Source organism: Schistocerca americana, chromosome 4 (genome assembly GCF_021461395.2).
Source record: "Schistocerca americana isolate TAMUIC-IGC-003095 chromosome 4, iqSchAmer2.1, whole genome shotgun sequence".
NCBI lineage: Eukaryota > Metazoa > Arthropoda > Insecta > Orthoptera > Acrididae > Schistocerca > Schistocerca americana.
Window position 1 is genome coordinate 381686277 of NC_060122.1, and position 27571 is coordinate 381713847.

Below are 27571 nucleotides of genomic sequence, written 5' to 3' on the forward strand. Positions count from 1 at the left end.
TTTCCTTCTCATATTCCCGAAGGCATTGCAACACGTCCTGATAGTACCATCAATTAACAGTTTGTTCCTGTGGCATGAATTCATGATGAACTAAACCTACAAAGTCAAAGAAAACTATCAGCATGGCTTTGACATTTGACCTGACCTGACCTGACGAGCTTTTTTTGGTCTTGGAGAACTTTTCCTGAATCATTGTGAAGATTAAACCTTGGTCTCAACATCATAACTGTAGACTCACATCTCATCACCAGTTATGATTCTCTTAAGAAACATCTTGTTCTCATTTGTGCGATCCTTGAGCTCTTCACAAATTGCTAGGTGGAGGTCTTTCTAGTCTTTACTCATGAGCTGTGGGGCGGATGGCAGCAACATGATGCAGTGCAAGATGCTGTGCGAGGACTTCATGACATGATTCAACTGAAATGTTACATTCTTCTGCAATCTCTCAGACAGTCAGTTTTCGATTGGCACATACAATTTTGTTGACATTACTGATTTGGGTGTTATCAGTAGATATCGAAGGGAGTCCTGAACAAGGGTCATCTTTAACTTCTATCTGGCTAGTTTTAAAATCTGTGAACCATTTACAACACTGAATGTGGCTTCAGCACCTATCATCATAGAATTCCTACATCATTTGATGTATCTCTGTAAAGTTATTCTACAGTTTCACACAAAATTTAATGCAGATGCCATGCTCCTCTACCTCTGCCATCTCGAAATTCACAACCTAGGTGACAACATTCTACTCAATAAAGCACCAAACAATAACTAACAGACATACAATAATGAAACTTACAGCAATTACACATTAAACAAAGGTGTGAGCAGGGATGCCAACCACATTCACTCCAACACACCACTGGTGCAAAATTACGAACATTCAGGAATTTTTTGAACAGAATCTGTATTTCTGTAGTTCAATCTGTAAATAGGAGGACAAAATACTGATACCGCCAGTACACAGTACACTCTGCTATTCACAGCACAGTAGCTTGCAGAGTATGCAGATGTACTCATGACATACAAATCTGAAAGCAGAATCGAACCCGTCATCGATATTAACTTGTGGCGAGAAAACTGTGTTAAAACATTTAGCATTTTGTACATTGTCTAGTCACCTGCTTAAGCTTTAAGGCTGGAGGTTACACTGTGTTGTAGAATACCTGGATTATACTTTTTTGACTGGAATACTCTCTTTCAAATTCTAAAGATGGCAGGGGTAAAATATAGGGAGCGAAAGGCTTTTTACAATTTGTGCAGAAACCAGATGGCAGTTATAAGAGTCGAGGGGCATGAAAGGGAAGCAGTGGTTGGGAAGGGAGTGAGACAGGGTTGTAGCCTCTCGCCAATGTTATTCAATCTGTATATTGAGCAAGGAGTAAAGGAAACAAAAGAAAAATTCGGAGTAGGTATTAAAATCCATGCAGAAGAAATAAAAACTTGGAGGTTCGCCGATGACATTGTAATTCTATCAAGAGACAGCAAAGGACTTGGAAGAGCAGTTGAACGGAATGGACAGTGTCTTGAAAGGCGGATATAAGATGAACATCAACAAAAGCAAAACGAGGATAATGGAATGTAGTCGAATTAAGTCGGGTGATGCTGCGGGAATTAGATTAGGAAATGAGACACTTAAAGTAGTAAGGGAGTTTTGCTATTTGGGGAGCATAATAACTGATGATGGTCGAAGTAGAGAGGATATAAAATGTAGACTGGCAATGGCAAGGAGAGCGTTTCTGAAGAAGAGAAATTTGTTAACATCGAGTATAGATTTAAGTGCCAGGAAGTCGTTTCTGAAAGTATTTGTATGGAGTGTAGCCATGAATGGAAGTGAAACGTGGACGATAAATAGTTTGGGCAAGAAGAGAATAGAAGCTTTCGAAACGTGGTGCTACAGAAGAATGCTGAAGATTAGATGGGTAGATCACATAACTAATGAGGAGGTATTGAATAGAATTGGGGAGAAGAGGAGTTTGTGGCACAACTTGAAAAGAAGAAGGGACCGGTTGGTAGGACATGTTATGAGGCATCAAGGGATCACAAATTTAGCATTGGCGGGCAGCGTGGAGGGTAAAAATCGTAGAGGGAGACCAAGAGATGAATACACTAAGCAGATTCAGAAGGATGTAGGTTGCAGTAGGTACTGGGAGATAATGAAGCTTGCACAGGATAGAGTAGCATGGAGAGCTGCATCAAACCAGCCAGTCTGGTGGTAAGCTATCGAACCTTTGAAGCTGTGTTCTTTAAGATCAATCACTGTTGAAAGATAATTTTGAGCAGAAGTTTTCAAACTGACAGATGTAGAGTGTGTTTGTGTGTGTGTGATTTTTAATTATAATTACACCTATCTCATTAGATTTTCATACAGGCACTAAATAACTTGATACTGTGTGCTCAAACATCAATCTCATGAATGCTGTGCACTTCATATTGTTCTTTATATGTAAATGATATTAGATTTATTAATCAAGTAGTTGTAATGCTATTGGGAATATCGGATGGTTCAAGACAGTTTATATGGTTCAAGACAGTTTGTCTTGATGATGGAACAGTTCATTTATAATTTTCAATGTGTGAGGTATCACTCATTTTACTTACATAATGCTGATAGATTAAAAAATCTGCTCACCAAATGGTGCCAGGAGAAAAACAAATAAAATATATAAAGACGTGGAAGCTTTCAGGGCTGGTGGTGCCATTTTTGGTTTAGGAGAGAGAAAGAGGGATGAAGGAAAGGGAATGGTGAGATTTAAGAAATGCTGGAGTTACAGAGAAGCTGCCCAAAATCCACGGATAGGGGAGTCTTACTGGACAAAGACTGCACCAGATGAAATCTGAGAACCTGTCAACTTAAAGGTGGAAGACAGGGTAATAAGCAAGACACAGCTTACTGAAAAAACACTGTGCAAGAGTCAATAGAAGTGGAAACCTAAATGCCTTATACATGGTACGCAGGTAAGGGGGTGCTGAGCACTCGATAAGTCCTAGAATGAAAGATAAGGAAAAATAAAAGGGAGCAAAGGAAAGGAATAGTTACCAAAAAGAAATGCTGAGACCACAGAAATGAATGTAAATTTAGGGCATGTGGGTGGGGACAACCAAGCACATGTTCTAGTACTGTTACTGCCTGTGGAGCTGTGAGAGATTGGTGTCAGGAAGGGAAATCTACGTGGCATGTATGATGAAGCAGGCACCAAGGTAATGACTTATTAACATTTCTGGAAGGTGATTATCAACAGCCATAAAGTAATGTATAAAATGCATGTTTGACTAACATAATGGTTTAAGCCACAACATTACATTTGTCATTACTTAAATAATGTATAGTCACGAATATCAATATACGACAGAGGACTTTTAGAAGCAAACATACTAATACCAAGTATACACAGAGCAATACAGAAGAGAAGGTCAGGACTATAAGTATTACATTGACAATGTAATATTTATAGTCCTGATCATCTCCTCAGTACAGCTCTGTGTACACTTGGTATTAGCCAGCCTGCATATGGGAGAGGGGGGGGGGGGGGGGATCTGGTGTATCTGTTCCAGGTGCAAATTCCAGGGGGCGCCAAATTCATAATCTTGAAGAAAAAAAAAAAAACAGAGAGCAGCCTTGTTTCGCAAAGCGCCTAGCATCCAGCATCCAGCGTAAGTTGGTCTATTGATTATTCATATGAGCTTGAAATACATCACTGAACACATTCTAAGTTGATTTCTGAACAAATCATAAATTGATTTTTGGATGCGAGCATGGTGTACATGATGTCTCCGCTAGGAGAATCCCTATCGCATCTAGCAATAAAAGATTTCCCGGCAGACAAAAGGGATGGTGCTATATGAGCTGAGCTGAATAAAACTGAACAGGTGAATGCCAACTTCTGTTTGTTTATGTGGTTGATTGGGTATTCGAATGGTCAGCACTGGTATAATTACTAGTGAAATCCAAAGATTCCGACTTCCAGAGTGGAAATAAACAACTAACAGGAATAAAAAGAAAGATTACATATTATCTTCTCGGTGTATCTAGGAAAATGAAATTCTGACAGAAAATTTTGCCAGGTCGCTGCACTAGTAAGGGCCAGTTGTGCAAAGCCCAGTTAGAAGCCACTTAGTTCTATTCTCAGAGTAGCATGGGAAACACCTTGTACAAACACGTAATAATGCCTAACCGGAGACTAAATGCAGGGTAACTGAACCAGTGAAGTTAACTGAAGAACAAGTTTTGACAATGGCAGGAATAGTTGCAGAATTAGAGATGACAAGATTGGTTGTTAGAAATAGGAAGGAGAAGAAACAGGCATATCACACAAATTATATGGAAGAATATGACGATTCCAAATTTGTATAAAAATTTTGTGCTACTGTATTTCAATCTCATGTTTGAGAAACTAGAGTGTTTGAATGAAATGTGGAATTATTTCCTAACATAAAACTTTTTGCTTGTAGTAGGCCTAATAGGCATTTTATACTGGTACTTCACGAATTTATTCTGTTGTGTTATTTATGTAAATGAGGTACATAAAAATGACAGTTTGTGCCAAAACAGTCTCACTTATTTGGCATGTGTTACAATTGCTGCAATATTAGAAAGACACCACACTAGTGTTGGGTACTACACATATTAACAGCTTTTTCAGTATTAGACGATGACATTTTGATTTTTCACGTAGCAGAATGTTTGACAAACTTTGATGAGGTAATAGATTCTTTCACAGAAAGGAAAGCACACCATGTAAAGGTGTAGCAAGGTTAGAGAGAAAGAAATGCTGGGACCTAAGAAATGTGTACCGTACTGTCTTGCTTGTGTCTTGTCTTTTCTGGTTTTATGTTTCCTTTATTTTATTTTGTGTCACACAAAAGAGAAATTATTAGCTAATAGGCAATAAAGAAATTTTCTGAAGAGTTCTTATTCTCCCGGTCTCAAATAATCCCACTCAGTATTAAACGCGATTTTTTTTTTTTTTAACGAGGGTAGGATGTCAAATTGGTCAAGTGGGAGCAGGAGAGGCACCACAAAACATTTTAATTTCCACTGCTCTGAATATAGGTTTAACAGCTTCCATTACAAAATATACATGTCTGAATTCCACAGAGTGAAATACACTGCTTTCTGGCACATTAAACCAAATAACTTGTCTTACGTTTTCTTTAACATATATGTTTTGTTATCAAACTCTTCAGAAAGATGTGCATTACAGAATGGACATATTTCCGATAAATCAGTTTTTTTAAAATTTTTGACATCCTATCTCAAATGCTCAAAGGGGAGGGGGCACCACAATCAAGGTTCGGAAATATCATAGATCTGAGGCTGGGTATTAGTGTGCTTGCTTCTAAAAGTCCTGTGTAATTGATATTCATGATATGCACTACACATTATTTAAGTAATGACAAATACAATGTTGTGGCTTAAACAATTTTAACCCTTATTCATAAAGATGGTCCTTGACTGAAACCGGCCAATATTTGGGTTTAAAATAAAAGCAGTTGATGGTTGAACATTCATTTTATACATGTAATGACTTATGCTGTAAAGCATGCTCTGTAACAGGATATCATGTGTTATCTGTATACATTCTCTGCCTATGCCCATTCACCCTAACTGATAACTTTGTAGTAGCTACAGCAATGCAGAAGGCCAAACAGTGTTTACATAAAGGCTGGTACCTGATGTGTCATTTCACAGGTGGCTATCCCTTTTATCACATATGTTTTGCAAGTTACAGGGGTGGTGTATGTGGTGACAGGAGGGTGCACTGAGCTAGCCTTACAGCAGGAACAGCCACAGAGATAGAAGTCACAGAGTAGAGAAATGGGTGCAGAGCATAGGATTTGACTAGGATATTGTGGAGATTAAGGAAAAGGAGGAGGAGGGGGGGGGGGGGACTAAAAGCTATTCTAGGTGTGATGGGCAAAATGTCAGACAGAATGGACCTCATTTCAGGACACAATTTTAGGAAGTCATAGCTTTGTCAAAGTAGCTGATTAATACATTCAAAACCAGGATAGTACTGAGCAACAAGAGGTCTACTTTGCAGCTGTTTTTTGGAGGGATCAGTATTACCAGGATAGGATGCGCTGGCCCAGAAAGTCTGCTTTAGAATTAGGCATGTGGGAGAATTACACACAGTGAAGACTGCGATGAGAATGACTGCTGCAGAGTCTGCATCTGAACAAATGTTTTTGCCTTGAATGCGAAGGAAATGTGGGAGGGAATGTTTGAAATGTAAAGAATGGCAACTGCCAAAGTATAAGGACTGTGTTTGTTTGTGGGTTTAATGTGAACAGAAGGAGTGTATGAAATGTAATTGGGAGACTGTGTTAAGCTTAAACTTGAGTCTGTATTGTGAAGATGACATTCATGTATCTAAACCAAACTAGGGGCTGAAAGCTTATGGATCCCAGGAAAGCCCCCTCCTAGTGACCCATGAAAAACTTGGCTTAGGAAGGAGTCATCCTGGTTCCCATAACTGTACCCCTCATCTCTTTGTACGTCTGCCCCTCAAAGGTAAAATAGTTTTTTAAGTATAAGAGTGATTAAGGTGAGCAAGATATCGTAAGTTTGGAATAAAGTGAGTGCTAGTTGAGATCATGTTCACCAATATACAGATCATGTATGTGGGTGATGTTAGTATAGAGAGAGATGCATCACTAGTCACAAGCAAGGTGAGTGGTGGGAGTGTGATGTGCAAAAATTTCTGAAAATTCAGGAAATGGCTGGTGTTTTTCATGTAGAAAGGAGGGGAGATTTCCTGTGTTTTTAATGTAGGAGATGGGAAGTCTGTGTACTACAGAATGCAAGTGACAATGGTAGATCCCTTGTCCACTTGGAAATGATGGAGTCATCAGTTTATAGGGATTCTGTACAGATCTGGTTAGAATAATGTTGTAGGGACCAGAAAAAGTGTGGTTAAACAATGATAGATGCAAGGAATTCTTGGAAAGCTTGTAAAGAGTGATTTTGAGGTAGTGATGGTGGATAAAGTTGGGATTTTGATTGAAACTGTTCAAGGCAGGGTGCAATCTCATGTTTTTTGTTGGAAAGGTTTTGAGATTGGGTTGCAACATGATACTTCCAGCTGACATCACATGTGAAGGAAAGTAGGCCCTTAACCAAAGAACCATGATTAAATACAGTTATATCTGAAAGGGAGACCCATAGATACTGACCCACAGATAATACATATAATTTAGGAGGGGAGAGGGCCTTAGAGGAGAGTTGCGAACTCTTGTGTTGTTGTTAGTTCTTGTAATCCTAAGTATCCATTGCTCTGAGAGTCAGTGGTGAAGGTTGGGGGATATTAAAAAGGTTGGTGAAGCTCAGTTTGCAGGAGAGGAGTGGTGGTACATGGTGCGGCTATTGAGAGAGCTGAAATGGGACAGGGATGGAAACACCACTGTTGAGGTAATTTAAAAAAGGTAGGATAAGTTCTTGACGTGAAGTCTGACCTGATGTTGCAGTTTGTAGTTCGGTTGGCAGATGATACCATCCAAGGAAACATGAGGGGAAAATAAATGCAGTATTTTATAGAGGAGTTAAATCTGGTGGAGTGCAAATTGGCAGATGAGGTATATGCATCACAGGTTACCAGAGGTAAGTGCAACAGACTGCTGTATTTGAAACTGTAACAAGGGCTGCTGAAGAGTGGGATTACATCCAGAAATAGGGGCTTTCAAAGTTAAGCTTTTGAGGGTAGCTCACAGGGACAAACAGGTTTCAAAAAACAGAATATGGGGCCTTAGCTGAGGTGATGCAAAGCATGTTTTCTAAAGGACCAAGTATAATATGTGAGGGTTGGTGACAGTGGTGAGAACGAAACAAAGGAAGGGAAATGAGAGAAAAAGGAAATAACAGCTGCAAAGTTAAAGATTGGAAAAATTGAAAAATGTACAAAAATTCAAGGAAATTCATGAGAACAGACAAAAGCAAAGAAGATGTAATGAGTGTGCGAGAACCTTCAACCCTTCTCCCCAAGACGGAGCCAATGGTTCCACGAGTTTGTGTATTTCTGTATCTTTTAATTGTGTTTTCTCCTGCTGGAATTTGGTGAATAGATTTTTTATTTATCTACGTTATATTTTCAAACATTGATTATTTTTGTTGATACATATTTTATCTATTTATTTAGTGATTTATCAAAAACAAAGATGATGTGACTTACCAAACGAAAACGCTGGCAGGTCGAGAGACACACAAACAAACACAAACATACACACAAAATTCAAGCTTTCGCAACAAACTGTTGCCTCATCAGGAAAGAGGGAAGGAGAGGGAAAGACGAAAGGATGTGGGTTTTAAGGGAGAGGGTAAGGAGTCATTCCAATCCAAGGAGCGGAAAGACTTACCTTAGGGGGGAAAAAAGGACGGGTATATACTCGCACACACACACATATCCATCCACACATATACAGACACAAGCAGAAATATTTAAGGACAAAGAGTTTGGGCAGAGATGTCAGTTAAGGCGGAAGTGCAGAGGCAAAGATGTTGTTGAATGACAGGTGAAGTATGAGTGGCGGCAACTTGAAATTAGCGGAGATTTAGGCCTGGTGGGTAACGGGAAGAGAGGATATATTGAAGAGCAAGTTCCCATCTCCGGAGTTTGGATAGGTTGGTGTTGGTGGGAAGTATCCAGATAACCCGGACGGTGTAACACTGTGCCAAGATGTGCTGGCCGTGTACCAAGGCATGTTTAGCCACAGGGTGATCCTCATTACCAATGAGGACTGGAGTAGGTGGTGGTTGGAGGGTGCATGGGACAGGTTTTACACCGGGGGCGGTTACAAGGATAGGAGCCAGAGGGTAGGGAAGGTGGTTTGGGGATTTCATAGGGATGAACTAACAGGTTACGAAGGTTAGGTGGACGGCGGAAAGACACTCTTGGTGGAGTGGGGAGGATTTCATGAAGGATGGATCTCATTTCAGGGCAGGATTTGAGGAAGTCGTATCCCTGCTGGAGAGCCACATTCAGAGTCTGGTCCAGTCCCGGAAAGTATCCTGTCACAAGTGGGGCACTTTTGTGGTTCTTCTGTGGGAGGTTCTGGGTTTGAGGGGATGAGGAAGTGGCTCTGGTTATTTGCTTCTGTACCAGGTCGGGAGGGTAGTTGCGGGATGCGAAAGCTGTTGTCAGTTTGTTGGTGTAAAGGTTCAGGGATTCCGGACTGGAGCAGATTCGTTTGCCACAAAGACCTAGGCTGTAGGGAAGGGACCGTTTGATGTGGAATGGGTGGCAGCTGTCATAATGCAGGTACTGTTGCTTGTTGGTGGGTTTGATGTGGACGGACGTGTGAAGCTGGCCATTGGACAGATGGAGGTCAACGTCAAGGAAAGTGGCGTGGGATTTGGAGTAGGACCAGATGAATCTGATGGATGCCTGGAACAGTTCCATCCTCCGTCAAAGCGGGACCCACATCCTCTTCCTCAAAATCACCGTCTCCAAACCTTCCAGGAATTTCTGACTTCCAGCCTTGCATCTCAATCCTTCTTAAAAAACCTTAATCCTACTCCCAACATCACCACTGCTGAAGCCCAGGCCACCCGTGATCTGAAGGCTGACCGATCCATCGTCATTCTTCCGGCGCACAAGGGTTCGACGACCGTGGTACTTGATCATCGGGAGTATGTGGCTGAGGGACTGCGTCAGCTTTCAGACAACACCACATACAAAGTTTGCCAAGCTAATCCCATTCCCGATGTCCAGGCGGAGCTTCAAGGAATCCTCAGAACCTTAGGCCCCCTGCAAAAGCTTTCACCTGACTCCATCAACCTCCTGACCCCACCGACACCCCGCACCCCTACCTTCTACCTTCTTCCTAAAACTCACAAACCCAATCATCCCGGCCGCCCCACTGTAGCTGGTTACCAAGCCCCCACAGAACATATCTCTGCCTACGTAGATCAACGCCTTAAACCCATTACATGCAGTCTCCCATCCTTCATCAAAGACACCAACCACTTTCTCGAACGCCTGGAATCCTTACCCAATCTGTTACCCCCGGAAACCATCCTTGTAACCATCGATGCCACTTCCTTATACACAAATATTCCGCACGTCCAGGGCCTCGCTGTGATGGAGCATTTCCTTTCACGCCGATCACCTGCCACCCTACCTAAAACCTCTTTTCTCATTACCTTAGCCAGCTTCATCCTGACCCACAACTTCTTCACTTTTGAAGGCCAGACATACCAACAATTAAAGGGAACAGCCATGGGTACCAGGATGGCCCCCTCGTACGGCAACCTATTCATGGGTTGCCTAGAGGAAGCCTTCTTGGTTACCCAGGCCTGCCAACCCTAAGTTTGGTGCAGATTTATTGATGACATCTTCATGATCTGGACTCACAGTGAAGAAGAACTCCAGAATTTCCTCTCCAACCTCAACTCCTTTGGTTCCATCAGATTCACCTGGTCCTACTCCAAATCCCACGCAACTTTCCTTGACGTTGACCTCCATCTGTCCAATGGCCAGCTTCACACGTCCGTCCACATCAAACCCACTAACAAGCAACAGTACCTGCATTATGACAGCTGCCACCCATTCCACATCAAACGGTCCCTTCCCTACAGCCTAGGTCTTTGTGGCAAAGGAATCAGCTCCAGTCCGCAATCCCTGAACCATTACACCAACAAACTGACAGCAGCTTTCGCATCCCGTAACTACCCTCCCGACCTGTTACAGAAGCAAATAACCAGAGCCACTTCCTCATCCCCTCAAACCCAGAACCTCCCACAGAAGAACCACAAAAGTGCCCCACTTGTGACAGGATACTTTCCGGGACTGGACCAGACTCTGAATGTGGCTCTCCAGCAGGGATACGACTTCCTCAAATCCTGGCATGAAATGAGATCCATCCTTCATGAAATCCTCCCTACTCCACCAATAGTGTCTTTCCGCCGTCCACCTAACCTTAGTAACCTGTTAGTTCATCCCTATGAAATCCCCAAACCACCTTTCCTACCCTCTGGCTCCTACCCTTGTAACCGCCCCCGGTATGAAACCTGTCCCATGCACCCTCCAACCACCACCTACTCCAGTCCTGTAACCCGGAAGGTGTACACAATCTAAGGCAGAGCCACGTGCTAAAGCACCCACTTGATTTACCAACTGACCTGCCTACACTGTGATGCATTCTATGTGGGAATGACCAGCAACAAACTGTCCATTCGCATGAATGGACACAGGCAGACAGTGTTTGTTGGTAATGAGGATCACCCTGTGGCTAAACATGCCTTGGTGCATGGCCAGCACATCTTGGGACAGTGTTTCACCGTCCGGGTTATCTGGATACTTCCCACCAACACCAACCTATCCAAACTCCAGAGATGGGAACTTGCTCTTCAATATATCCTCTCTTCCCGTTACCCACCAGGCCTAAATCTCCGCTAATTTCAAGTTGCCGCCACTCATACCTCACCTGTCATTCAACAACATCTTTGCCTCTGCACTTCCGCCTCGACTGACATCTCTGCCCAAACTCTTTGTCTTTAAATATGTCTGCTTGTGTCTGTATATGTGTGGATGGATGTGTGTGTGTGTGTGTGTGTGTGTGTGTGTGTGTGTGTGTGTGTGTGTGTGTGAGAGAGAGTATATACCCGTTCTTTTTTCCCCCTAAGGTAAGTCTTTCCGCTCCCGGGATTGGAATGACTCCTTACCCTCTCCCTTAAAACCCACATCCTTTCGTCTTTCCCTCTCCTTCCCTCTCTCCCGATGAGGCAACAGTTTGTTGCGAAAGCTTGAATTTTGTGTGTATGTTTGTGTTTGTTTGTGTGTCTTTCGACCTGCCAGTGCTTTCGTTTGGTAAGCCACATCATCTTTGTTTTTTGATAAATTTTTCCCACGTGGAATGGTTCCCTCTATTATATTTAGTGATTTATTTATTTTTTGATTTATTTAACCTGGCAAGCTGCAGCACATGAACAATTTGGTGGAAACGGGAAGAAAATACGGCATGGAAATCAACATCAAAAAATCAAAAGTGATGCGCATATCAAAACATGAGAAACACTTGAAGATAACTGTTGACAATCGGGAACTGGAAAATGTGAATCAGTTCAAGTACCTGGGAAGTTTTATCACCAATGAAATTCAAGCACGAATCGCCATGGCCAAAGCTGTTTTCAACAAGAAGAGGACTCTGCTGACCAGCTAGTTGAGTTTGGCATTGAGGAAAAAACTGATAAAAGTGCTACATTTGGAGCATTGCACTGTATGGAGCAGAGACATGGACCATGAGAAAGAAGGGGAAAAAAATACTTAGAGAACTTTAAAATGTGGTGCTGGAGGAGAATGGGAAAGATCAAGTGGACAGATCGAATATGTACTGACGATGTACTGCGAAGAGTAGGAGAGAAGAGAAGTATTCTGTGTACAATTCTTCAGAGAGAGGCCAACTGGATTGGACATTTACTTAGACACAAGGGATTCATACATGATGTCATCGAAGGGAAACTCAGAGGAAACGCAGGACGAGGAAGAAGAAGAAGAAGAAGAAGAAGAAGAATTCAACATCTGGATGACATGAAAGATGGAAGGAGATACAACAGACTGAAGGAAGAAGCTAAAGACAGGGAACAGTGGAACCAGAAATTCTCCATACGAAGACATGGACCTGCCACTAGGCAAAATACTAGATGATAATAATAATAATAATAATAATAATAATAAGTGGTAAGTACAACAATAAACAGAAATTGTGGAAAGATAGGTTTTAATTACAAATGATAGCAGCAACAGGCATGAGAAAGGGGAATGGAAGAGAGAATCACAGAGGGTACATGATAAAACACAGTTAATGGCTGTAAGTGAAGAGAAAGTGGTGTCGCTGAGAGAGAAAGGAAAAGAGAATGAATCATAACTGGGAGAAGAGTGTCAAATTAATATCTCACAAAAATCATACACGAATATTATGAAGCAAATTTTATAATGATGATTTATCACTGAATGCTTGTAAAAAACAACATATTATGAATGCCAAAAAGTCAGTAAATTATAAAATTAGATCAGTCACTAAATCAGCCAATTTTATCTATTCTCTTAGTTATGGTGCCAGTTTTGGCAGATGCATCTTTGTGAGATGTCATGGACAGTGGATGTAACCAATACGAGATGTGCAGAATTGTCAATAACACATTCTAACATGCATATAATTTTCAACATCAATTAATAAAAGAAATTAATGTGAAAAGGTATTTGAAGAAAGATTTGCTGCAACACCAATGACCTGTGGATCATAATTATCATTTTAGAAAATGCATCTAGGCGAAGACTATAATGGAACGGAAACAATTGAGATCATTCTGGCTGAATACAAAAACTATGTATTATTATTGTTCATTTACTACTGAACTTCCTAATTGCATTGACTTTTTTACATAATGTAATGTGTGTAATATCAGTTGAAGTTTGGGATAATGCACTATTTCTGCATATGGAGCCGTTTGTTTCTGTATGAGGAAGTTATACAGTGAACTCAGATATTATCTTTGCCATTGTCCGCATAGAATTTGATTAAGAGTGCCGAAGTTTTTCTCACCTCTTGATAGTCATACTCCGTTGCAAAATGTGAAGTCACTGCCGATATTAGGCTGCCTAATGTGAATGTGCCATTGCCAAATGTAGCTCTCATGAGATCCCAGTGTGCCTTGAGATGGCGCCATGCTAGAAGCCTTCCTTCAGGGTTGGCAGCAACTACTGCCAGAACGACCTTGATGTCTTGTGGTCTAACAAGATTACGATCCAGTGACTGGATTAAGAATCTGTGAACAGGAAATGTGAAAACTCTCTCTCATATTATGACAACAAATTTTACAGGGTAAGATTCTATTCAAATAATAACGTGTTCCACTTATGGTGAATGTGAGACAGAGACAGGGGGATGGCTAACATGTACATAAAAAATTACATCACATTTTAAATGAAAGATAATGGTTAATCACATTTATGTTTTGTAACCAATCAGCAGTCAAAGAAGAAGAAGAAGAAGAAGAAGAAGAAGAAGAAGAAAAAGAAAGTATACAAGATTTTCACAGTTCATGTGGGAAGACTGAATCATACAAATAAAGTGATTACATGCATGAAAAGGCAAAGTGAACCCAGCCACATTCAGATTTTGCACATGAAGAACATAATAAAACACACACAAAAGGAGAAGTGTGAAATGGGCAAAAAAAGCTAACAGACTGCTCCAAATTGGTGGAAAAATGAAAGAAAAGTAGTGTGCGGAGCACGCTGTAGATAGTCATGTATTTTAGATAGCATAGTGCAATACAACAATTTATGTGGAACTACTGTAGCAACACTGTTTGATAGCAGTTTGAGTGAAGTTTATCAAATTGCTGTTTTTGGTATGCTTTTTAAATGTTACACTTATAATGTTCTCTAAATTTCAATGCTGTCCAATAAATAGTAGGTACAGTACATCATCTCATTATTTTCTTTTCCAAACTTTCCATGTGTAGTTTATTATTGCATAACTAACTCTCAGATTACTGTGGTTAAACTGTAATACAGGAGTAAAGAATGTCCCCTGACTGTTGCTTTATATTGGACTTTTACTCTATCTGATTTTCTAGCTGAAATTTATTGCAGAACTCAAAAAGTGTTTCTGGTCTCGTTTTTACTTCCAAGCACATATTCTTCCATAACTGTACTTTCCATTTCATCCTGTACCATACCATTTCAATCTTTCATGAGTTACTAATGACCTACTAAGTTCCTTCATATTGTATATCTTGTCATAATCGGCTTGTGATGTCGGCATGTATATCTGAACTGTAGCTGTTAGCACTGGTTTGGTTTCAGTTTCGATGATGATAATCTTATATCTGAACCATTCACAATAACTCATTCTGTATCCTACTATACTATTTACAATGAATCCTACTCCTGTCTTCTGCTGTTGAAATTATGTTCATTTACCCAGGAATGCTTATCTTTTTTTCATTTCTATTGCACCTAGATGGAGCTAGATTCCCTAGCATGCTTCTCACATTCAGACGAATGCCTTTCCATGTTCTGACTCACAGAATGTTACCCTTTCATTGGTTTTTTCAATCTTTTTTCAAGGTCACCACCTACTTCGCAATTCCTTCCCAGAAATTTGAATGTGGAACTAAGCCAGAACCTTCTGTCAGTGTCAAGACAACATTTTTTCAATTACAGACTGCATTTCTTGTGGATACACTTAATGTGTCTTTAATGCAGTGGTTCCCATTGCCCTCTGCATCCTCATGCTGTTGATTACTGATGAGTCTTCCACCTTTAACTGAAGGACAAGAAGGTGCCTGTTCCTCTGCTCTCTTTTGACAAGCTTTTTGAAAAAAGAGAAGGACTCATACCAAAATCTTTGACCACCATAGCTGATGATTTTGATTCAATCTAAGCAGTGGCTGGGATGAAATGTGGAACTAAGGATCAGGTGATCAATGTTGCTACCTCTAGACTACAGTGATGATCCAGAGTAATCATAAAAAAACTGACTAAAGGCCCATAGTACTGATAAAAGTACATTAAATCAGCCCCCCCCCCCCTCTCTCTCTCTCTCTCTCTCTCTCTCTCTCTCTCTCTCTCTCTCTCTCTCTCTCTCTCGTATGTGTGTGTTTTTTCTACAGTCACACAGCATTGAAAATTATTTCCTTACAATGATAGCAAAACTATTCATGAATGTGAAAAACATTATGATGCAGAAATTTCTTATCCCTATCCTCATCAGTTGATGTAAGGGTTGGAATAATGATTATAAAGCTTTATGGTGTAAATTGAGCAACAATCCAGGCTGAATAATTAGTCAGGAAGCTCATACTGATTGCTAACAAATTAAAAAATTTCTTGGTTGCAAATGTCATGTATTTGTGACTGAGCTGCTGACTAGAGTAGAAGTGACAGAACTATCTGTAATTGGTTTAATTTACTGGAATTCAGTTGCATGGAGAAATCAACGATTAAGACAAATACCTTTGTAAAATCCATGGATCTGATGCGACACCTAGGGCCTTTAGCAGCAGCTTTCTCTCACTTGGCACTCCAGTACTGTTGTATTTGTGCCAACAATATTGCCATTCCTTTACACCACCATATTTTATCCCTAGACAAAAATAAAGTAACATTATCTATTAGTGAATCACATGCTCATTTTATATGCTAGCAGAGATTTATTTGTGGTTCAATATACAGAAGGAAGAAAGATGACATATGCACGGAAGTGCAAGGCTCGATCACTAGGATTGAAAGAAATCAACATATTTACTAAGAAATTCCCAAGGCAAAAAAGTCTATCTTCTATAAAGACCAGTATTATGCACGGAGAGACAGAACCTCTTTACAATTCTTGGAGCAACAATGGAGTCAACACATGGTATCATTTTTTGACAAACAATGGCTATCTTATGAGGTATTATTTTGAGTTATGTTTCTTGTTTGAAGTGAGTTGTATAGTGCAGCCATATTTATGCGAGAGATTCAGCTATCACATTTATTATTTTTTTATATCTAAAAACAAAGATGATGTGACTTACCCAACGAGAGCGCTGGCAGGTCGATAGACACACAAACAAACACAAACATACACACAAAATTCAAGCTTTCGCAACCAACGGTTGCTTCATAAGGAAAGAGGGAAGGAGAGGGAAAGACGAAAGGATGTGGGTTTTAAGGGAGAGGGTAAGGAGCCATTCCAATCCTGGGAGCAGAAAGACTTACCTTAGGGGGAAAAAATTGTAATTACAAATGTCTGCTTGCGTCTGTGTATGTGCGGATGGATATGTGAGAGTGTGTGCGAGTATGTACCTGTCCTTTTTTCCCCCTAAGGTAAGTCTTTCCGCTCCCGGGATTGGAATGGATCCTTACCCTCTCCCTTAAAACCCACATCCTTTCGTCTTTCCCTCTCCTTCCCTCTTTCCTGATGAAGCAACCGTTGGTTGCAAAAACTTGAATTTTGTGTGTATGTTTGTGTTTGTTTGTGTGTCTATCGACCTGCCAGCGTTTTCGTTGGGTAAGTCACATCATCTTTGTTTTTAGATATATTTTTCCCACATGGAATGTTTCCCTCTATTATATTCATATCATTAATTTGAACCCAACAATTATTTTTTTTTTATGTTTACATTACTGAACCAAATGGCAATGTCTATCTCTAGTCATCTACTCTGCATCTGCTGTAATCAATTTCACAATATACTTCTAGCAATCATGCATTGACTGTGTATTCTGATTTACCTGAGCTCAGTAACATGATATGATTCTCACTGGTTCATTGCTGTACTTCCCAGGAAGAAACAAAGTATTCAGTTGCTGTTGGACATAGAACTGGAACAGTGGCATTTCTGTATCATGATTTATTAGGGTTTAAAAATGTATTTAAGTGGACATTGACGCATTTAGTGTCTGCATTTGATTTATTGTGTAACTGAAGTTAAAGGATTCCTTTTGTATTCATGTGGATGACCTCACACTTTTCATTATTTAGGGTCACTTGCCAATTTTCGTACCGTACAGATATCTTTTTTTATATTGTTTTGCAATTTTTCTTCTTCTGATGGCTCTTCTAGATGATAAATGACAGCATCATCTGCAGACCCTGGCTGCTCAGATTGTTTCCTACATCGTTTATAAAGATAAGGAACAGCAGAGGGCTCGTAACACTACCTTGGAGAATGCAAGACATCATGTCTGTCTTACTGGAGTACTTTCTGTCAATTATTATGAACTGTGACCTCCCTGACAGGAGATCATTAATCCAGTCATATAACTGAGACAATATTCCATAAGCATGTAATTTCATTACAAGTTGTTTGTGAGGTGCGGTGTTGAAATTTAGAAATAAAGAATCAATTTCAAATCCCCCATCAACAGCATTCAACAATTTGTGTGAGTAATGAGCCAGTTGTATTTCACAAGAACAATGTCTTCTAAATCTGTTGACTGCATGTCAATAGACTGTTCTCTTTGAGGTAATTCACAATATTCGAACAAAATGATACGGAGCTGTAATTTAGTGGATTCCTGCTATTGCCTTTCTTGAATACTGGTGTGACCTTTCCAGTCATTGGATACAGATCTTTTGCCAAGAGAGCGGTCATTATGATTGTTAAGTATGAAGCTAATGCATCAGCACACACTGAAAGGAACCTAACTGGTATACATTCCGGACTCGAAGATTTCCTTTTATTAAGTGGTTTAAGTTGCTTCGCTACTCTGAGGATATCTACTTCTAAGTTACATTTACTTCATCTTCAGTGGTGAAACCATTTCAGAAGGCTGTGTTTAGTAACTCTGTTTTAGCAGCACTGTCACTGATAGTATTTCCACTGTTATCGTGCATAGAATGCAGTGATTGTGTCTTACCACTAGAATACTTTACATGTGACCAAACTCTCTTTGGGTTTTCTGCCAGGTTTCAAGACTGAATTGCATTGTGGAAATTATTATAAGCATTTTGCATTGAAGTCCAAGCTAAATTTTGAGCTTCTGTAAAATATTGGCAATCTTGGGGATTTTGCACTTGTGTGAATTTGGCAAGCTTTTTTCATTGTTCTGCAGCAGTGTTCTGTCTTTTTTTGTGAACCATGGGGGATCAGCTCCATTTTTTTAAAATTTATTTGGTATACGTCTCTCAACTGCTGTCAATACTATTTCTCTGAATTCAAGCCACATCTGGTCTACACTTACATTCTTAATTTGGAAGGAGTGGAGACTGTGTCTCAGAAACGTGTCAAGTGACTTTTTATTTGCTTTTTTAAATAGATATATTTTTCTTTTTGTTTTGGTGGTGGTGGATTTGGGAGTTATGGTATTTAGTCTCACTATGACAACCCTGTGTTCACTAATCCCTGTATCCATTCTAATGCTTATTATTAGCTCAGGATTACTTGTTGCTAAGAGGACACATGTTTTCACAACTTTTTACTATTTGAGTGGGCTCACGAACTAATTGCTCAAAATAATTTTCAGAGAATGCATTTAGCACAATTTTGGATGATGTTTTATGCATACCTCTGGATTTAAACATGTATTTCTGTCAACATATCGAGCATAAACTTAAGCCACCACCAATTATGATTGTATGAGTCAGGTATGTGTTTGAAATCAAACTCAAGTTTCCTTTGAACCTATCAGCAATTGTATCTTATGAATTGGGAGGTCAGTAAAAGGATCCAATTATTATTTTATTCCAGTTGCAAAGAATGACCTCTGCTCATTCCAACTCACAGGAATTATCTACTTTAATTTTGTGACAAGCTAAACTACCTTTAACAGCAATAAACATGCCACCACCAACTGTGTTTAGCCTATCCTTTTGGAGCACCATTAGGTTCTTCCCAAAAATTTTGGCTGATCCTATCTCCGGCTTTAGCCAGCTTTCAGTGCCTATAACAATTTGAGCATCAGTGCTTTCTATTAGCACTTGGAGCTCTAGTACTTCCCCAACACAGCTACGACAATTTACAACTGTATACCAATGGTTCCTGTATCTACATTCTTTGCATATTTTACCTGCACCCTTTGAGATTGAAGAACTTGCTGTGTTTCCCTGAGACCCTCTAACCTAAAAACTGCTCAGTCCATGTCACACAGATCACATATGTAGCCACCTCCTGTGTATAATGGACTCCTGACCTATTTAACGAAATCCAAAACCCCACAATCCTATGGTGCAAGTCAAGGAATCTGCAGCCCTACATGGTCACAGAACCAACTGAGCCTTTGATTCAGGCCCTCCAATAGGCTTTGTACTAGAGGTCTGCAATCAGGCCTGTCGACTATGCTGCGAACAGTGAACTCTGCTTTCATCTCACAAGCAAGACTATCAGCCTTTATAACCTCAGGTAGCCACAAAAATCAGAGAAAATCTCTTCCAATCCAAAGCAACACACTTAATTGGTACTGATATAAGGAACCACCTGCAGTTGGCTGCAACCTGTGCTCTCCATGGCACCTGGAAGGATCTGTTCCACATCTGGTGGGATGCACACCAATTTGACACTGGCTTTCTTCTCCTCCTTGGCAGCCATGTCCCTCAGGGGACCCATAACACACGTAACATTGGAGCTCCCAACTACCAATAATCCCATCTTCTGTGACTGCCTGGATCTTGTAGTTTGAGAGGCTTCTATGAGTTAGGGCAGGCGACTGCATCTGGCTGAGGGACATTGTCTGTCACACTTAGCACCTGAAACCTGTCTGTCAGACTAACTGGGGAGGCCTTACAGTCGGTCCCCTGAGAAGACTTTTGCAGCTTGTCATGCCCTGAGGTGGCTTCCCATTTGACCACAGATAAGGAGTCAACCTCAATGTGAGCAGTAACTGGGCTGAACACAGGTGAGTGGTGAACCTCAATGTGAGCAGTAACTGGGTTGGCCACTGGTACAGACTGATTTGTGGACTCTTAGGTCTTGCTGGACATTTGTTGGATCCCCACAGCTGGTTCACAACAGTCATGTCCATCCACTGAAGTCTTGAGCCGTGTAACTGAAGCCGACACAGCCTGGAGCTGTGCATCGGTACACAGCAATCACAGTCTCCATCCGTATTAAAGATGGTGGGAAACTATACACTAAACAGACAAACAAATGCTATTGACACACTTTACTGAACTTTACTGCAAACTGTAATGAACACAATTCACTCCTGGTTAGGAGCTTGTAAAATGTCACAAAATCAGTTACTTCTCTGCTAATGCTGTCCGGTTGGTGGCTGCCACCTGACTCTTTGCTGCATACTTTAAAATAATTTGCAAAATATAAATGAAGGTGAAGAGGTGAAGAGATTGTGTTCACAGTCAAAAAACACACCACTGAATGCTATATGTAATATGAAAAATTATTACAAATTCCATCTGCAGTGCTACATTAGTCTTCTTATATGAACACAATGCTCTCCTCCTGCCCCAACCCCACACAAATTAATTTTAAGTACCTGTCACACTTTCTGCCTCGAGAAAAAAATGTCATGCCTTAGGTTTTTGAGACAATTCATCATGCATACTGCATCTGATGCTTAAGCAGCTCAACAATGCAGTAGAGAAGAACTTTTCATGGGAAGTTAGTGCAATGGGGGTTTCATCTCATCTTTCCAGTGAACTAAAATTTGGACAGTTTACAAAGCAGCTGCAGAAGCTAAGTAATAACACTTCTATAATAATGTAAAAATAATTATCACACCATACTGATCACAGAAAAAAGAGATCTTATCATATTACTGCAACATCATATGTTTTTTTATCCATGTTAAGTGTAAATATTTGTCAGTATTATAAAATAAAATAAAAACTAAAATAAGAGGTAAATTGCAGAAATTTAAGCTGGAACACGTATGAAACATAGGCAGTAGTACAAAAAGATCTTGGCTCGTTTATTAGGAGAAAAAAATATACAATAGAATCTCAATGCAAAACAAAATTGTCAAAAACATAGGTGGAGAACATGGCTATGAAGTGACAAATTGTTGATGGTGTACAGCAACCAGCCACCAATTGGTTTTTGGTTACTTTACTCAAAAAGTACTTTTTGAATAAATTAAGCTAAAACTAGTTTGTGGCTAGTTGCTGCACTCCGTCACGAATCTCAGTGTACCCGATACAAGATGTACTTCTGAATGGTGCACATACCACAGATTTATATTAAAAGACACTTATTATTACTCTGCAAGACAAGCTTGATTACTAAAAAGAGAAAAGATTTGTGAGTTTTTATTATGTTAAGATATTCAGATTTTGAATAACAACCTGCAACATAGACAACTTCTCTTAGATTGGGAGGGATGTGTGTGCCATTATTCATCCAGTCTCTGAATTTTGCTGTTGCTTCCTTCACTGTTTCTTTCACATCACATAAGATTGCTGATGCCAGAACATCTGAGCGCATCAGTCTGTAACAATGAGAAATAATATTCATTATGAATTCTTGATGTACAAGAAGATATGTAGGAAACATTTCTAATTGTAATTATTAAAATAAAATGGGGAATTTCACTGCAGAAAATATCAACTGTATATTACCCACATTATGTTATTTCTTTGTAAAATATTATTACACCAATTAGTTAACATTTCTTACACACTGTAGTCATCCTTCATAATTAATTATGTTCTATGAGATAGCTTATTTATGATGCTGTTGAGGCTGGAAGATGTTATTGTGGAAACTTTTTCAGTATCTATTATGAGTGATATGGAGAAAATTTGGCTTTAATAAATTCTATAAATATATTTTACAAACAAAAAACGTGCCAATCACAACACAGGCTTACTCAATCACCTTTATATCAACAAAAATAATCAATTTTTGAAAATATGTAACATAAATTGGATAGGTAAAAAAACCACTCACCAAGCAGCAGCAGCAGGAAAAAACACATCCAAAGGTTAAAGAAAAGTGCAAGCTTTCAGAGTCAGCAGCTCCTCCTCCTGGCAGAAATGTTGAAGGGGAAGGAAGAGGGATGAAGGAAAAGGACTGGCAAGATTTAGGAAATGGTTGAGAGTTCGGAAAGTTGCCCACAACTCTGGATAAGGGCAGCTCTACTGGACGAGATGAGATGGGAAGACTGATTTTTTGGGGTACAATGGACGTGACTTGAAAACCTGAGAGCTTAAATGTGGAAGATAGGTCAAGAAGCATGACAGAGATTACTGACAGCTTACAAATACAGCAACTACCGTACTTACTTGGCTAATCTATGACCTATATGCCTCTTCTGCCAATTTCCACTCCACATGACATCTCTATTTCTACAAAATCATACAGTTATCTGTTCCTGATGAGTCCTTGGATGGTACCATCCATGAAGCCAACTTCAAATTGCAACAACAGGCCAGACTTCACCTCAAAAAGCTATCCTACCATATAATACCCTGCAACAGCATGTGTTTCCTTTCCTATCTCTTTATAGCTCTGTAAATAACCACAGCATCAACCAGCATTTCTCTTCTACAAACTCCCTCACCAACCTTCTTAACATTCCCCAGCCTTCACCACTGTCTCCCAGAACAACGATAATTCATGATCATAAGAACCAGCCACAACAGTACAGTATTCTCAGCCAGTCATCTAAGGTACTCTTCCCTCCAGAATTACCTGTATTTTCCAAGAGTCTCACTTTCAGCCCTAAATTTGTATTTAATAATGCTGTCTTGGTGAAGACCGAAGACCTATGTTCCTTCACATGTAATGTAAACAGGAAATATCACTTTGCAAACCAATCCCAAAACCTTTTGAAAAGCAAACCTGAGACTGAACCCTGCATTGAACAGTTCCAACCACAATTCCATCTTGATCCATCACTACAACCTCAAAATAACTCCTTACAATCATTCCAAGAATTATTAACATCCACAATTGCCTCACAGGCCTTCCTTATGTCTGTACAACACGACCCTAACCTATCCTCTGCAAAACTTCTGGCTCTTCATTTTCTAAAAATTGATGACTCCATCATTATCCTCCCAGCAGACAAGGGATCTACCGCTGTGGTACTTGAACAATGGGAGTTCGTAAGTGGGTGTCTGTACCAGCTGTATGGCACCTCTTCATACACCACCTGCCACCAAAGTCCCATCCCTGCAATATAAACTGACCTACATCCCTCCTTAAAACCTCACAAGGATTAACAATTCAATCCATAGAACTTCTTATGCTGCCCAAACCACAGACTCCCATGTTTTACCTTCTTCCTGAAATTCACAAACCCAATCGTACTGGCTGTCCCAAAGCTGGTGGCTTCAAAGCACCCACCAAACTTATATCTGCCTTAGTTGATCAACACCTCCAGACTACAGTACAAAGACTTCCCTCCTCCATCTGAAATCTGTGGCCACTCCACACCCATCACATACATTGTTTGTCACCTCTGATGCCACCTCCCTCTATGCCAACACACGCTGTGTACATGGTCAGTCTGCTGCTGAACATTACCTCAACCAGCACCCACCAGGTTCCAGACCTACAACATCCTTCTTGCCCAACTTAATCAACTTTATACTTAGCAACAACTACTTTACCTCTGAGGGACAGACATACAAACAAGTTGGGAGCACAGCCATGGGAACAAGGACGATTCCTTCCTGTGCCAATCTTTTCAGGTGTCGCTTTGAAGAATGTTTCCTGGGATTTGTAGGCCTTTGGTCTCTGGTTTGGTTTAGATACAATAACGAGATCTTTACCATATGGAATCAGGGTGAGACTGACCTGTTAAAGTTTTTTGAATTTCTAAACACATACCCCCGGTGTAAAACCTGTCCCATGCACCCTCCCACCACCACCTACTCCAGTCCTGTAACCCGGAAGGTGTACACGATCAAAGGCAGAGCCACGTGTGAAAGCACCCACGTGATTTACCAACTGACCTGCCTACACTGTGAAGCTTTCTATGTGGGAATGACCACCAACAAACAGTCCATTCACATGAATGAACACAGGCAGAGAGTGTTTATTGGTAATGAGGATCACCCTGTGGCTAAACATGCCTTGGTGCACGGCCAGCACATCTTGGCACAGTGTTACACCATCCGGGTTATCTGGATACTTGCCACTAACACTAACCTGCCAGAACTCCGGAGATGGGAACTTGCCCTTCAGTATATCCTCTCTTTCCGTTACCCACCAGGCCCCAACCTCCGCTAATTTCAAGTTGCCGCTGCTTATACCTCACCTGTCATTCAACAACATCTTTGCCTCTGTACTTCTGCCTCGACTGACATCTCCGCCCGAACTCTTTGCCTTTACAAATGTCTGCTTGTGTCTGTATATGTGCGGATGGATATGCGTGTGTGTGCGCGAGTGTATACCTGTCCTTTTTTCCCCCCTAAGGTAAGTCTTTCCACTCCCGGAATTGGAATGACTCCTTACCCTCTCCCTTAAAACCCACATCCTTTCGTCTTGCCCTCTCCTTCCCTCTTTCCTGATGAAGCAACCGCTGGTTGCAAAAACTTGAATTTTATGTGTGTGTTTGTGTGTCTATCAACATGTCAACGCTTTCGTTTGGTAAGTTACATCATCTTTGTTTTTAGATATATTTTTCCCACGTGGAATGTTTCCTTCTATTATATTCGACTATTTAAATATATTTAAATTTAACAATATTGTGAAAAGGAAAGTTGCCACTCACCATATAGCAGAAATATGCTGAGTTGCAGACAGCCACAACCAAAAGATTGTCACAAATATAGCTTTTGGCCAATGAGGCTTTCATCAAAATTAAATGACACACACACACACAGTGGATGCATCAAGGCCTTATTGGCCAAAAGCTGCATTTGTGACATTCTTTTTGTTGTGCCTCTCTGCAACTCAGCATCTCTGCTATATGGTGAGTGGCAACTTCCATTTTCACAATATTGTTACATTCCACCCTGGATTTCCCATTGTTTCATTTAAATTTAACAATTAATAGTTTAACAGTATGAGGAATAAAATAAAATGGAAAGAAAAACAAAGTTGGTAGCTGCAGGAATCAAACCAGTGCTCACAAATTACCAATATAGGCTTCAGACCACTCACCCACCTTTGAATCACGAGAATGATGCTTTAAAACTTCCTCATACCTTATGCTAGCAAAATACATTACAAGAAATTTCAAAGAAAAATACTGACCTTCCAAATTCAGTAATCTGTGACATTTGGTTGACTTCAGATTAAATATTTGCTCCCTCCCTAAAACCACCTTGATATTCACCTACATTGCTTTCCAGTGTTGTTTCTGCTCAGATCAGTATAAACTTGAAAATATATTATAAGCAACTGGTTGTAAAGAAATTCCTCTGTTGTTAACAACTTTTTTATTGCCTTTCTTATGCAGTGGATGTATAGAGGCCACCTTCCACTCTCCTGGTAGAGTCCAAGTTTTATGAAAGATTAATTTTAGCCTTTTTTTTTAAATTTTTGGTACAGACCACTACAAAAGCTCCATTGTAATAATCTTCTCCAGTAACTAGCTTTATATGGTTTTAATAACTTGTTCAGTTTCTTTGATAGTTGGGGTAAATAATCTTCTGGATATTCATGAGCAGTTGAGTATTTGAGCTCATGGATTGGTTCTGGACAATTAAGAAGGTAATTAAAATATTTTGCAAATATTTTAAAATTTTCAGTGATACAAAAGCCAAATTGTTGACTCCTGTCCCATGTCTATAGCCTTTTGACTTAGAAGAGTAGAGATTATAATTAAATCAAATATATTAATTGACTATATTAATTGAACACTACCTCTCCCAGTGTCCAACAGATTCCAAACCAATCTCCTTCCCAGTCACCATGACCAACTATATGCTCACCCACAATTATTTCTCCTTTGAAAGCATTACCTACAAACAAATCCAGGACATGGCTATGGGCACCGTGCAGCACCAGCCTATGCCAACCTATTCATGGGCCATCTTGAGGAATCCTTCCTAAACACCTACAATCCCAAGCCCCTCACTTGGTCCAGATTCACTGACAACATCTTCGTGATCTGGATCGAGGGTGACGACACCCTATCTACATTCCTCTAGAATCTTACAGCATCTTGCCCATCCCCCTCCTCTATTCCTATTCAATCCAACAAGCCACCTTCCTTGATGTTGACCTCCACCTCAAAGATGGCTACATCAGTACCTCTGTTCATACCAAACATACCAACCACCAGCAATACCTCCACTTCAACAGCTGCCATTCACTCCACACCAAGAAGCCCAAGAATATACTGTGAAACTCACTGAGGCCTTCACAGAATGTAATTACCCTCCCAACCTTGTGCAAACACAGTCCACCTCCAGAAGTCTCACTGTCTGGCCATAGAGGAGCATTCCTTTCATGACTCAGTACCAACCAAGACTGGAGCAGCTGAATTACAGTTTCCACCACGGTTTCGACTACCTCTCTTCATGCCCTGAAATCAGAAGTGCCCTATCCACTGTCCTTCCCACCCCTCCCAAAGTGCTATTCTACCACTCACCGAAGCTACGCAATATCCTCATCCACCCCTACACATCACCTGCCCCCAATCCCTTGCCCCATAGCTTGTATGCAAGGCCTGGATGCAAGACCTGCCCTGTACATCCTCCCGCCACCACCTACTCCAGTCCATTCATGAACATCAACTATCTGGTCAAAGGCAGTGAAAGGCAGTGAAACCAATAATGTGATCTACTAGGTAACCGGATATCACTGTGCTGCATTCTGCATGGTCATGACAACCAACAAGCTGTCTGTCCACATGAATGGCCACCAACAAACCATAGCCAAGAAACAGCCGGACCACCCTGTTGCTGAGCACATCGTCCAACACATTCTTCATTTCAAACGACTGATTCACACCCTGTGCCATCTGGATCTTTCCCACCAACACCAGCTTTTCTGAACAGCACAGATGGGACCGCTCCCTGCAATATATCCTATGTTCCCCTAACCCTCCTGCCCTCAACTTTTGTCATTGTCCTTACCCATCTAGCCCTATACAGCCCTCTATTCCACCAATGCACTCTCAGTCTTTTTATTTCTCTCCTTTTCCACTACCACCCTCCCCGGCCCCTATACAACCTCCCAACTGCACGTAGCTGCCGTACCCCCTCTCCATCTTGCCCCTCTATGCTCCCA

The 27571-nt window shown here is 40.5% G+C and overlaps 1 protein-coding gene across 4 annotated transcripts in view; it reads right to left on the bottom strand.

The window, feature by feature from the left end:
- The window catches only part of LOC124612366 (glutamyl aminopeptidase-like), a 294609-nt gene that overhangs the window by 17355 nt on the left and 249683 nt on the right, over positions 1–27571 (bottom strand). For all 4 annotated transcript variants that reach the window (XM_047140528.1, XM_047140527.1, XM_047140529.1 and 1 more), the window contains 3 exons: positions 21727–21869; positions 15960–16089; positions 13540–13762 (listed from right to left, as the gene is read on the bottom strand). In XM_047140528.1, coding sequence (XP_046996484.1) covers positions 13540–13762; positions 15960–16089; positions 21727–21869 — 496 coding nt within the window. The remainder of the gene's footprint in view (positions 1–13539; positions 13763–15959; positions 16090–21726; positions 21870–27571) is intronic.